General features: G+C 36.0%; 3 protein-coding genes across 10 annotated transcripts in view; 1 reads left to right on the forward strand and 2 right to left on the reverse strand.

Annotated features, from left to right (window-relative positions):
- pacsin3 (protein kinase C and casein kinase substrate in neurons 3) overlaps window positions 1-4,022 on the forward strand; it is a 53,484-nt gene extending 49,462 nt beyond the window's left edge. For all 5 annotated transcript variants that reach the window (XM_051901693.1, XM_051901690.1, XM_051901694.1 and 2 more), the window contains one exon: window positions 2,913-4,022. In XM_051901693.1, the coding sequence (XP_051757653.1) occupies window positions 2,913-3,028 (116 nt within the window). In that variant the 3' untranslated portion in view covers window positions 3,029-4,022. The remainder of the gene's footprint in view (window positions 1-2,912) is intronic.
- Window positions 4,023-7,809: 3,787 nt separating this feature from the next.
- Window positions 7,810-10,821, reverse strand: fadd (Fas (tnfrsf6)-associated via death domain). The gene is made up of 2 exons (XM_051901697.1): window positions 10,255-10,821; window positions 7,810-8,440 (listed from the first exon to the last, which is right to left on the reverse strand). Exons 1-2 carry the CDS (start codon window positions 10,550-10,552, stop codon window positions 8,160-8,162), a joined length of 579 nt encoding a protein of 192 aa, XP_051757657.1. The 5' UTR covers window positions 10,553-10,821; the 3' UTR covers window positions 7,810-8,159.
- Window positions 10,822-11,428: 607 nt separating this feature from the next.
- The window catches only part of ano1a (anoctamin 1, calcium activated chloride channel a), a 56,734-nt gene continuing 54,114 nt past the window's right edge, over window positions 11,429-14,048 (reverse strand). For all 4 annotated transcript variants that reach the window (XM_051901688.1, XM_051901689.1, XM_051901687.1 and 1 more), the window contains one exon: window positions 11,429-13,214. In XM_051901688.1, the coding sequence (XP_051757648.1) occupies window positions 13,017-13,214 (198 nt within the window). In that variant the 3' untranslated portion in view covers window positions 11,429-13,016. The remainder of the gene's footprint in view (window positions 13,215-14,048) is intronic.

Here is a 14,048-nt window from a genome sequence, read left to right on the forward strand (position 1 = left end):
GTGGCTACTGTAGCAGGTGGAGAGTTGGGGCGTGGCTACTGTAGCAGGTGGAGAGTTTGGGGCGTGGCTACTGTAGCAGGTGGAGAGTTTGGGGCGTGGCTACTGTAGCAGGTGGAGAGTGTGGGGAGTGGCTACTGTAGCAGGTGAAGAGTTTGGGCCGTGACTACCGTAGCATGACTGACACATTACATGGGGGAAAAAAAACATTCAGCTTCTAGTAGCTTCTGCAGCCAAAATTCACTGCATTTAGACCTTCAAAGATTCAACAGATCATGAATGTTTCAAAGAGAACGAGGCTTTGGGATGCAACGCACTACAATGGACACTTCAATACAGCATCATCATACACCTGTTCAGAAAGACAAATGTACCAGTTTATAATGTTTAATTTGACGTGTCCAGTGTAGACTGCCTTGAAACAGTTGTGGCACATCATGTCAAAAATGAGGCCAGTGCAGATACGTTGGATGGGTTTATTATAAGCGAGACGCTCGTGTTTGCTCTAGACAGAGTGTTTAGCCTACTCGGTTGTTTACTATTCGTGACACATAGCAGCACAGCTAAAAGTATTCCTAATATGTTGGACCTTTTATTGAAAGTAGCCTAGTTTTACCTGTTGAGAAATGCCTTCACAAGCACTTGTAAGAGCTGTGTTTGTGATGTTTGAGTTGGGGGAAACACGATGCGTGAAAGGGGCCTTTGAAAATACGCTTTATTTTTGTAATTCCGCTAGGTGCTGCAAAACTGGTGTTGCAAAAACTACATGCTTCACCTTTAAAGGTGTACTCAGTATTTTTGTTTGTTGCACTGACCAATATGACAGTAATCTTAGACTTTACTGACACCTAGTGGTGTGGATGTAGCAAATGCTTTCAGTTAACCCTTAAATGCATGAATGTTTCACCAACCATTCTTACATATTCGGGTCTTTAGTGACCCGGATCTATATCTAACTCGGATGGATCTCCACCTGTCGCGATAATATAAAACTCATCTAATATTACTATAGTACTATTACAGAAGAATAAAATAAAGCATATTTTGCTACCTTTTTTGAGCTTGGAATGGTTCATTTTGAGCAGATGTTTTATGCCATCATCACTGTCCTCGTCAGAGCTCATTTCCAAGTACATTCAGCAAATGATAGTTTTGAGAATATGTTTGAGATCGCGAATGGGCTCATATTCGCGATCTCAAACATGTTCTCAAAACTATCATTTTCAACATCTTCAAAATCAATATTTTGATCACTGACAGCTTCACTAGATCCTCCATCAAGTGACAGTGACACTTATAGTTGATTGCATTCAGTTCTTGCTCTGCAGTAAATCGCTGAGTCATTTCACGTTTTGCCTATTCTTTTGTTTCTGTCTGAATGAAACGTCACTTCATCATTGTGTATCAGACATTGCCACCTTGTGAAATCAAGGTGAATTGCGCTTGTTCTGTCATCAAAGATTCAATTATTGTTGTGTAGAAAAAAATATACGTACACTGATACACACCTCGGGTCGTTAGCGACCCTATACAATTTTTACAAAAAATGAATAAGAAAATAGGCGTTCTTTTATGATTTTTTTTTTTTCTTGTTATATTCTTTATAATGAATTGAATGAGGAATACTAAGAAGGTTGATGTCTAACTTTGAAAAATGAATGAGGAGGAGGGTAGTGAATGATGTCCCGGTTTGATAAAGACCCGAGGTATGCATTTAAGGGTTAAAGATGCCATTGCATAAATGCTGTCTTTGTCTAATGCATCTACATTTTTTTAAAAGCACATTTTTTAAAAGTACTATTAATTCCTTATGTGTGAAACTTTCATAATGAAGGAAAAAATCAGATTAACTGTTAAGTTCCTGCAAGAACTCTAAAGACTATAAAATGGCCCCTCCAGCAAACCTTCATAAAGGAAAAGGTTTTTTAAGCAGTTGAATATTGAAGTTCCCAGAGTACACACTAAAATATTTCAGGCACATTTACTTTTAATAGTGCAGGTTCATAGAGACAAACCGAGCCTGAAACCCTGTTTATACTCGACTCGTCCGCACAGGCACAAGGGTGTGCAAACCAAGAGTGATATCATTGCAGCTCTTGCGAAACACTGTGTTGACTTTGCAAGGCTTCACTTCACACGGTCATCCACATCCCAGTTTGGAGCCATTTGGTTGAATGCATAATATGTAAAAATCTGTTGTAAAACTATAAATGACTCCACTGTTAATTTCGTTCAATTTAAGATGAGAGTTCATTTCTTTAAAACGGTAGTGCACAATAGTACTGTATACTACCGTTCAAAGAAATTCGAAGAGATTTAATATTCAGCAAATTTTAAAAAAGATTTGAAATTTGAATATTAAATGTATTCAATTTAGTATATTAAAAGTATTAGTGATTTTAAATGAGCATCAGATGATGGCAAATGTAATCTAAATGTAAAAATACTGAAAATGAGCATAGATTTAAATATCAACTGATAGGGATTAATGAAAAAATCAGTAATATTAGCCAATATAGAGCAGACATATAGTGGGAAAATGTAAAGTCAGCTGGTTATATTCACAAAATAAACCTCTTGAGGGTGATACACGACCCTCTGCCTCAAGACAGGGGCTGCTGGATTTATTTTGTGGTTGTATTGCGGCTGACTTTACTTTATACCTCATATGTCACATGGAAGAGTAAAGACCCGTTCACACCAAGGACGATAAAGATGAGCTGATGAGTGCTAAAAACATTTGACAGCCAATCGGAATCTATCCTACATTAAAGAGCTCGAGCATTTAAAGTGGCAGCGCGCTTAGAAAAAAAAGAACGATATTTTTTACTGGTGTGGATGCTAATATAGTTCTCATTCTTGGTGTGAACGGACCTTGAAGTGTGGTATTATGAATTTGTCTTTGTGTCGTACAGGTGAAGAGTTAATGAAGCTGGGTGAGGAGGACGAGCAGGGCTGGTGTAAAGGACAGCTGACCAGCGGAGAGATGGGCCTCTACCCTGCTAACTACGTCCAAGAAATCGCATCCTGAGAACCCGCTCTGCCCCGGGCGAGACCCCCACCTTATTTGTGGCAGCCGTAAGGTCGCATCACATCGAACCACGGAAATTGCCACAAAACCAGATGATGGATCGAATGCCATGTTACGCGAGAAGATTAGTGAGGAGTGCACAGTGTTTTATTTTGGATTTTTGCTGACATGCTAGAGGACTTTAAGAATAGTTAGTCCCCCTTTGTTCTCGGGCTTAATGAAAGATCAGTGCCTTTATTGTAAAATGCCAGAGACATTCACAGCACTGCTATTAATGCAGCACACGGATGAATGGACACATTTAATGTCTGGACAAAAATCTGCCACCATTTTGTTCACGTGTGAATCGCCACCGGCGGGGGTGTTTTGGAAGATCAGTGACCCTTCATCATCGCAGTCCTCTTATTATTTTAGCATTTCACATTTCAGATATGTATCAGAATCATTTCAAGTATTTGATCAAATCTACGCCGACGTTCTTTATGTTCAGGTTTTGCGAATCTTTCATGAGAAGCGTGTTAGTGTGTTGATATATTTTGTATAATATGTTAGATTGCTATAGTGAACAATTTTTTTTCCAGTAGTTCAGAAGTGAAGGATTCTTCATTGCATATTTACGTTTTCACAAAGATATATGGATTTATAATATACAAAGTATCACTGGGCAGATGCTCTTAGCTGCCCTTTGGAGTCTTGAGATTCTAAAATCTAGTCAGTGGGATCGTTTAACTTTTTTAATGCTTCTTTTTGTTTTTATTTGGAGCGCAAGAATGTTTCTGTTGTTAAATGATAAAAAGTATGAGAGAGGGCAAAACCTCTGGGCTTCTTGTGGTCTTGTCCAGGTGCGTGTGTGAGCGGTCATGAGAAATATTCCCATTTCCACACGCTCTGCCTCCAACGTGCCCCACTGTGAACATGGTTTTACATGAATCTACTGTAACCGCCAATACTAATCAATGTAAAAAATACCAAATAAACGTGAAAGAGATTCTTATCTTTGTATAGTGGCTATGATGCTTTTTAAACATTTAAGTGAAGTTTTACATTATTGTTTAAAATTAACTTTAAAGTTAATAGTTCACCCAGAAATGAAACATTCCTGATTAACTTACCCCAAGGCCATTTGAGATTGATAGGACTTTCTTTCCTCAACCAAAAAGAAATGAAGGTTTTGAAGGAAAACGTTCAAGAATTTTACAATGCAGCTTCAAAGCCGACAAATAAGGGTCGTCTTTAACTCGTGAACTCTACCGTTTCGTTAATGGGCTTTGCAGAGCTAAGTATGCATACACACACACATACTATTTGTATATAAATAATGTAAGCAATAAGGTACTCGAGGCTGTGCTGTATCGTGAATAAGTCACGGCTGAAGGGCGTTGTTAGGCACGACACGACGCGAAGCCCCAAGGCCATTGTAGATGGATGACTTTCTTTTCTCAGCCGAAGAGAAATTAAATCTTGAAGGAAAACATTCCATGATTTTTCTCCTTGTAATACAAATGAATAGAGCTCAACGTAGACAATTTTTAATGGTCAAAAATCCATATTTAGGCAGCTTCAAAGGGCTCCGACGCGTTGTCTAACAACGCCCTTCAGCAGTGAATTATTCACGATACAGCACTAGCCTCGAGTACCTTATTGCTTTTATAAAACGGGTCAGTACTATGTTCATTAAAAAAAAAAAAAATCTGTTTAAATGTTGACTGTGATATCTTGTCTTTTTAACAGTTAATGGGTTTTCCCGTGCCCTGACACTGACAGCATTAAACAAAGCATTTGTCAGTTGTGTCTTGCTCTGTGTTCAAAACAGTATCAATATAAAAGTCTTCGCTACTGACTGACACATTCATAAAGACAGTCTTTGCCACCATGTAATAGCGTAATAATATAACTTCTGTTGCTGTTCACGGCCAGGGACTATTTTTTTCCAGCGGAAGGAAAGCTTTTAGTGATTTTACTTCATGAAAGTTGCATTGATGCATATTTTTTTGGCTTTAATATTTGTATTGTGTGGTACCCCCTTTAAAAAAAAAATAAGGTACTCGAGGCTAGTGCTGTATCGTGAATAATTCACGGCTGAAGGGCGTTGTTAGGCACAATGTGTCGGAGCCCTTTGAAGCTGCCTAAATATGGATTTTTGACTGTTAAAAATTGTCTACGTTGAGCACCATTCATTTGCATTACATGGAGAAAAATCATAAGAATGTTTTCCTTCAAAATTTCATTTTTTCTTCGGCTGAGAAAAAGTCATATCCATCTTCAATGGCCTTGGGGTGAGTAAATAATCAAAGGAATATTTCACCCAAAAATGAAAATTAACATTTAAAGAGTTGTTTCTTTTGAGTTTTGTGGTTAGTCGTAGGCCAGGACAATTTACAACAAATGAGGCAAATTCTTTCACATAATGGAGCATTGTTAATTTAATTCGCCTCAGGTTATTTTGCAAGTTTTAGCAGGCGGCGCCTGACATTAACCTTACTAGTAAAGTATGAGTTACTGGGTAGCAGAGTCCTGACTGCTACAGTGTTATTAATGCATCTAAAACAGTTTTATTTTATTTCATTTCATTATTATTTATTTATTTTTTGCAATTTTGAATTTTTATACATGCATTTTTTATGACCCCATCGTAATTGAGTCTTCTACACATTCACAAATATTTGTACTGGGGGAAAAAAAAAAATATATATATATATGCACATGTATATGCACTTAAATACACAAAGTACCCCAAATCTTTATATAGGCAAAGACATTTTAACCTAAAATCTATAAAAACAGACTGTTTATTAGTCTAAGAATAACATGTATTATCAAATGTACTGTATTTCTGGAAATGATTAGAAAATTATTACAGATTAACATTACTGTGCACATATATGTGGCCTTTCAGGAAGACAGTCTGTTCACACTTACAGATGTGGGTCATAAGAGTTAAAAGCAACATCAGAACTGACATTAAGAACTGTTATAAGAACATAGTGCTCATGAGCCAGTGAAACTATATTAAATGTGTTTGAGCTCAACTAAGCTGCATTACCCAAAAGCATTGTAAACCTAAAGGCTGGAATACACTACACAAATTTTGACCCTACATTTGCAGTCTGGAGGAGTCGACGCTGTAAAATTGTGTCACAGACAGTGTATGATGGGCGCAGACTATGAATCTGTCCAGTCGAAGGACATAAAACATTTTAGAACACATTGTTTTCATTTGTCATGCATCTCCTAGTAACAAGGCACATGTTTCTGTGTGTGTGTTGTGTTCAGAACAACTTCAAAGTCTGGTAGTAGTGTGTGATCCTCAGTTGTTTAAGGCCTCAATATACTCACAGGGAAGTTTTTTTTTTTTTTTTTTTTTTGTTCTTCGCTAAAGGTGATGATGCAACTTTATGAGGAATGTTGCCGGGCAGTGTCACAGAGCGATGATGCTTGGGCAGTTTCCCATTGAGTATGGGCAACAAATTTCTATTTGGATACTGTAGATCGAAATTTGTTGCCCATTCTTAATGGGAAAGTGCCCAAGCATCATCGCTTGGTGACATTGCTCAAAAAGTTGCCCCGTGTATCATCACCTTTAGAGGTAAGTGATCAGCAGCGATATACTGTTATCAAACATCTCAAAGCCGCCCACACAGCCGAGAGAGACATTTAGATGAATATTGAAAGGAAAACATGGAGCACATATTTACATAACACAATAAACGGACAACAAAATGACAGCGGTGTGAAATCAGCAGTTAAGAAAGCATCTGATCATAGTTATGTGGATGTTTGCAAAAACTCTGCAATTCAGCAGTTTTACAATATAAACATGAAAAAACATTGTCAGTGTGTCTTTCAATTACAATTACAACTTCAATTTCTACTATAAAGCGGCTCTGCAGTGTGTTCATGTTTTTACTCGTGGACGTCTGACCTTGATGGACTAAACAGAAGAAATGAACCGGAAAAGATTTGAAAGAAGGCGGAGCCTGGTTTTGTTTGAAATGACATCACACCAATTCATTCTTTGATTTCGAGGGAAGTGTATCTGGGACTTTATTGTATGCTGCTTTTTTTTCTCTATAACCATTTATGAGGTTAGCAAATGTATAATGCCTAGTGTTTCAAAATCTGTTCAGATTGAAAAGTTGTGTAGTGTGTTCCATTGGCACCAATGGACTTTACCATCTAATTGGGCTTGCAATGCTTTTGGGAAACGCAGCCTGGGTCGGTCCAAACTCAACCTATACAACTAGTGTGGGACAAAGAGAGATGACTCAAAATAAACTCTACAAATACTGTAATCTCCAGAAATCTTAAGCTGAAAAGACACGTTAGGTGACTTCTTGCTGAAACATGTTGAACATGCCTATGTGAGAGAGACTTCTGAGTACTGAACTTTGCTTTACAGCCATTTTGTACAATATCTTAATCTGAGAATTTTTGCAAATGGAACAACCTGGTTATATAATAGATCATTTCTATACTGTGAAAGTTGCACTCTTAAAAATAAAGGTTCCAAAAGGTTTTTTTTCCCCCATTGATGCCATAGAAGAACAATTTAGGGTTCCCAAAAGAATATTTCAGAGAACAGCTCTTAAAAGAAACATTAGAACCTAGAAACTTCTTCCGCTATTATGAACCTTTCATGCAATAGGAATGTTCCATAAATGTTCTTCATGGAACCATCAATGCCAATATTTTTAATAGTGCATGGCTGAAAATGTTCTCAAACAGATCCAAGGTCTGTTAAATGATCACTGGATCTCTATGAGGTACATTGAACAATCATACATCATTACAGTCCCTTTATTCATTTGTGTCACATGACTAGATTCTTTTCACAAAATCAGTAAATACAAGAACAGTGTTGCATGATGACTATGTTCTGTAAAAACTGCAAAATTACCAATCAATATATTTCATTTTCTGGAATATAATCATTTCGAAATATATTATCTAATGGTTTTCAATTAACAAATGTTCACCAAAAATTAATTCAAGATCTGTAAACAATCAACCATAGACAATTCAGTTCATTTGCACTTTAAAAGGAAATTCACATTATTAATCCCAAAGCTCTTTCCTTTTGTAGTACAACAGTTTCCAAAAACAGACAAAAATGGAGGAGGTGTGGTGATGTTCAAGGTATACCGCGCTCTCTGAGTTTTTTCTCCACAAGATCAGCGGTGAGGTTTTGTTTGCAGTCTCGCAGAGCTTTGATGAGGTCCTCCACTCTGGCGTTTACTTTCTTGATCTTCATCCACTGTCTGATGAGCTCCCTCACCTGCTCCTCCAGGTCACGGCTGTGTTTCTCTTGGATGGCTTCCAGCTGAGTGTCTTGAAGTCCAAGTTTTCTTCCAACTTGAAGCCACTTTTTACCCAGATGTTCAACAATTACATCAGTTGCAATGTTTATTTTTTCTAAAAAGAGACAGAAACCATCTCAACATAAAACATATAATGCAATTCAATACAATGATGATTGAGATGTACAAATAAATGTTCAATAAAATCCTGATGGATCATATTTGATACATACTAAAAAATTCATTCCTAAGTTGCTTCAGTGCAGTAAACGTTCATGTTTAAATATTAAAGTGTAAAAGTTATTCTTAAGTTGCATTTACATTACATGGTTCAAACTGATGTCATTAGAGAAGGGGAACCGTTACAGAGGGGAAGAGCATTTTCAGATTTTGATTAAATATTACGAAGCCAAACAATTTTTTTGTGTGGATTGACTTGCACAGATGAATTGTTCACCACAAAACTAGCAATTTGAGCTAACAAAATAAATAAGGTCAGTTTTGATTTCATGTGTACTTTAAAGATGGTGCGGAAAGCAAAAGATTGTATTATCATTTTGTCTGCATCCATTGCAAAATTGCGCTGTTTTTGCCCATCTACTTTGGGTTGTTCGGCAAGTGTTAGTGTAAATGCAGATATTGGATATGGGTCACTTTTAAAAAAATCTTGTCAAAGAAATCAGATATAGTCAATAAATCAGAATTGGGCATCAAGACCTGCAGCGTAAATGCGGCCTAACATTTACTTTAATAAAAATCAATTTCACAGCAAAGTAATATGAACCAAGACCTGAGTTTTTAGAATTATACTAAAAGGCATTTTACTTAAAAAAAAAAAAAAAAAAAAGTATGAACTATCAATAAAATAGGGATGCACGATATTACCTGCAAGACATAGGAATCGGCCGTAAAAAGGCTTAAAATGTAAAAATCGGCATCTGCCCGATATGAAACAATTATGCCAATATGCCTTGCCGATAAGATAACGTGTTATATGACATGATACACAAATAACATTAAGTTACTTCTGTATCCGAATAAAGCAGTAATTGATGTCACAAAAACACTAGTCTGATTTAATTTAATGGAAAGCTATGGCTTACAATAAAAATCACAAACATGACACTTGTAAATTAAATAATTTTATATATAGTTCAGTAATATATACAATAATAAAAATAGACAATAAATGCATGTACAGGTATGTTATACAAATGCAAGGGAACGTAAATATGGTATGTTAAATAAATAATATAAGTATAAATAGTGTTGTGTATTGCACAAGTGGGGGGCATGTTCATGAGGTAGATGGCCTGAGGAAAGAAATAAGAGTTGAAAATATTGGCAAAAATCCGATATCGTGCATCCCCACTTTTAACCAACATGTCCCAAATCCTCCCATAATGAGCAACTAAATAAAAGACCACCATAATACGAATTTAATGAAAATATAAGCAATATATTGCCAGTAAAGACATAGAATAATGTCAAAATCTGTCACTATTGGAATAGGGATATCTAATATAGTTAATCGGTGAAAAAGATACAAGTTATTGGATTACATTATATTACTTAAAAATAAGTAAAACTAAAATTTAATCGATATAAGTTCGTTTAAAGGAATAGGCTAAATGTTAAAACGGCTTGCCATATTTATGAGTTTGCGTTTCACGTACTAGAGATAAGACGGAAGCCGCCAGAATAAACATCACCTCAGGGAAATAAAACGACAGAATACTTAGAAATATGATTGAAATTACATACCAGTCTGCCCTTAAACTATCGTCTCACTTAAAATCAGAGGCGTTTAGAGAGTTAAGCAAAAATATCCAGCTGCCGCTGTCTTAACTGCCTTATCATACTTTACTGTCATTGAACAGCCACACAAGTGTAACATGAATAGCAAGAGTTCAGTAAAACCATACAAACCTCTCTCTTTCGCATCCAGTCCATCAGCGGGTCTAGCCGCTTGTCTCTCATAATCCTCTACTATTTCAAGAAGAACTGTCTGACCGATGTCGTTCAGAAGTTTTCGCAAAAGGTCCGTGTTATCAGGCCCTATTTGAGCTCTTTCGATCAAGCACTCGAAAAGATCAAAACCCTTGTTGATTTTCTCAAGCCTTTTCTTCCCGATGTCTAAGCACAAAAACTTTAAACTCACCACATTATCCTCAGTAAGTTTATCGGATATCGTTAGTAACATCGCCCTAAACCCGCGCGTATCCATGATCTGTGTGTTTGAACGCTAACACAAGTACAACGCTACCGCATGACGCCCGAACGGTTCATCTGCCGCTTTCACTTTCAGCACGTTCACATTTTAGCAATCCATCGTGAAAATCCCCTCCCTTGCGTCCTAAAAGCCACCCAACTCCACTGCTTTGGTGGGTCAGCTAGAAACCAAAACGACACCCGCCAACAACGTACTTCACTTTTAAAGTAACTTGCTTCACAGATGAGTCATTCTTTTTAAGTTTGAACTAGGCTTTTTTTTGTACAAATGAATCGTTTGAACGCATTCGCTACTAGCGCTGTCCGATTCTTTTGAGTCGAATTTCATAATGAATCTACCGAACCCTGTCTGAACAAAATCGCACTGAATGGGTCCGAGCGAGTTTTTGACTCGTTAGGTTCTGAAAAGAAACTCTAGGCCTAATAATTCCGAGTGAATTCAGAACTAATCAGGGTTTTTTTTTTTCATTATCCGAGAACCAATAATCTGACCTGTTGAACAAGTTCATTCGGAATGATAATATCCGAATAGCAGAACAAACGAAACAGTTTTTAAGTACCATTTTATTAAAACACGCAAAAGCTTTATTTCCTGCTAAGAGATGTAAATGAAGAATGTGGGACTTGTTGGAAACATGATTCAGCAGATATTTTTCTGATCCAAAAGAATCGATTCCCAAAATGAATCAGACTTCGCAACACTGAATTGAAGTTACCTACTTCCTATTTTATTGCTCCTCCTTCCTCAAAGGAGAGCAGCAGGCAACTAAATGAAGTAAAATGTAAAATATGAATTGAACAAGTTCCTTTTTCAAGCAACAAAATGTAACTGGCCTTCAGCAAGAGAGTCAATAAATGTGTACATACCAAATCGTATATGATATATTTATTTAAGAAACCATTCAAAAGCAAAAGTAGTCATAACCTTCCCATTACCAGTTTGAGACACTGAAAACACAAAAGACATTCTTTCACAGAGGTAAACAGTATGTGGATGATGTAACAGTCTAAAAATGGGTTTACATTGTACATTTATTAATAAAGGTAGAACCAAAGCCTTTCTGGGGATACATGAATATTAAAATTTACAAACAAACATTGCCATATGTCCAAACAAACAGAGAGTATGTCTTAAGACTTCATTTATTATATTTATATTATATTCATTTCAATTAGAACCACTCTTTTATCACGCTTTTAGACATACATAATTACTTTGAATGGAAGACACATGCAACATATTGTACCAATATATATCGTTTCCATCATCGTTGCCATTTCATTAATGTTGGAATGTCACGATTTAAGACAAGAGAGAAAACATTCAGACAGGCAGACACAAAACTCTGTCCATATGACTCAATATTAAAGGGATAGTTCACCCAAAAATTAAAATTCTGTCATTTACTCGCCCTCAAGTTGTTTCAAACCTGTATGAATTTCTTTCTTTTGTTGAATTCAAAATAAGATATTTTGAAGAATGTCGGGAACCAAACAGTTGATGGGCCCCATTCACTTCCATAGTTTTTTTTCCCATACTATGGAAGTCAATGGAGTCCATCAACTGTTTGGCTCCCTTCAACAAAAGAAAGAAATTCATGCAGGTTTGGAACAACTTGAGGGTGAGTAAATGATGACAAAAATTTCATTTTTTGTGTGAACCATCCCTTTAATAAATGCAGTGCATTTCCGTGAATATTAAGGCCTCTTGAACATCATGGGTTTATATACAGCGTACCCTTTCTTATCACAATTTTCAGATGCACTACCTAAAAACCAAGCACTCACATGCTGCCGAAAAGATCAATCAACATCCTGTCAAAATCGCATGTACTAGTAATTCTAAAATACTAAAAAAAAGACCCAGTGAGGATTGTAGTAACTTTGATTCAACTGTAGTGTTTTATGTCTATATTTTATATATAGACGACTAAAGCCTAAACAGACACGATCATTACTATGACAGAACAGAACTACTTCTTAGTACCTAAAAAGGAAACAGCATGTTATTGATAGTTGCTGATTCCCTTGAGCAGAAATATTCTGAATGAAATGTCTAATATTAAATCATTTAAAAAGCACTTTAAATGAGTTGGTTCAGAGTCCTATCCAACAATATCGAAAACATAAACATGTTACATTTTCATGTTAAAAGTCCTATAAAAGCATCGTATTTTCAAATAAAAATGATCATTAGCTGAAGCAGTCACAAAACTACATCCAATATTCATCAGTCAACAGATAAAACAATACAAACCCTCTTTCCAAAAAACCTACCTGCAGACGTTGCATGAAGCTGATAGAAAAGATCATTAACAAACAAAAGGAAAATGGTATGCAAATGAGGTGGCAGTCATGTAACATTCTTTGTAACGACACTGATCCGTGCAGCAGTGGTCCTCGACAGGCTTTCCGTTCTGCTTCAGCCGGTCACAGAGTTATAATGGAGCAGCGCCGCTCTATGCTTGAGAGCTGGGGCGCGCGCGGAGCGGCTGCGGGCTCGGGTCGCTTATGGTGTTCCTGTTCTTCTTGCCCTTCTCCTCCTTCATGAACAACTCAACGATAAGGTTCCTCTCCTTGTGTATCTGAATGCTAATGTCCTTGGGAATGTCTGGGATTAGCCAATCCACAAAGTCGCTCATCAGCATTACCACATTCTGGACAGAGAGACGAGAGAATTAACACTCGTATTAGACTCAATCTCAAAATACTCACTTTTTTTACCACAAAAATCACAAGAAAAAAAGGTTATAATTATCTATTGCATAACAAAAGTGAAGTCATTTTATAACATTAAGCTTTTTTGCATTATTTTCATGACAATTAGGCCCATTTTCAAGAGCATATACTGTAATTAAAAAAAAAAAAAATTAAATGTTTAAGTACACTTGTAAGCATATATTACGGTCAGTATAGGTTTCGTTAACTGACACAAAGCTGAAATATTAAAAACTTAAATGTAAATCAGATGTGTTGCCTTAGCAACTAACTGCAATAAAATAAGTTGAAGAAATAAAATTACTAAAACTTGAATAAAAATGAAGCTAAATATTTGAGGGGGAAAAAACAAATAAAACATGACAAAAGCACATTACAAAAATTACTGAAACTCAAACTTAATTTGAAAATATTTAAAATATTACTAAATAACACTATATAAATAATACTGAAGTAACACTGATCATGGCAGCATCTGAAATTAATTTATGCACATTTTAATAATGGGCATAAATTATTAAAATTGCATTTCTGGACAGGATTTTTTTTTTTTTTTGGTGTTACAGTTATGAAAATGAGATATATTTTTTTTAATAATGTGAGAATTTCTTTATTTTTTTGAATAACTTTAAATATCATTTGTTATTTATAAACAAATAATATTTATAATTAATATATATTAAACAACAACAACAACAATAATAAGACTGATCCAGTAAGTGATCAGCAATCAAAAAAGGTTGAATTTTGTAATTGGTGTTTAATGAATATGG

Source organism: Ctenopharyngodon idella, chromosome 7 (genome assembly GCF_019924925.1).
Source record: "Ctenopharyngodon idella isolate HZGC_01 chromosome 7, HZGC01, whole genome shotgun sequence".
In the NCBI taxonomy this organism is placed as follows: domain Eukaryota; kingdom Metazoa; phylum Chordata; class Actinopteri; order Cypriniformes; family Xenocyprididae; genus Ctenopharyngodon; species Ctenopharyngodon idella.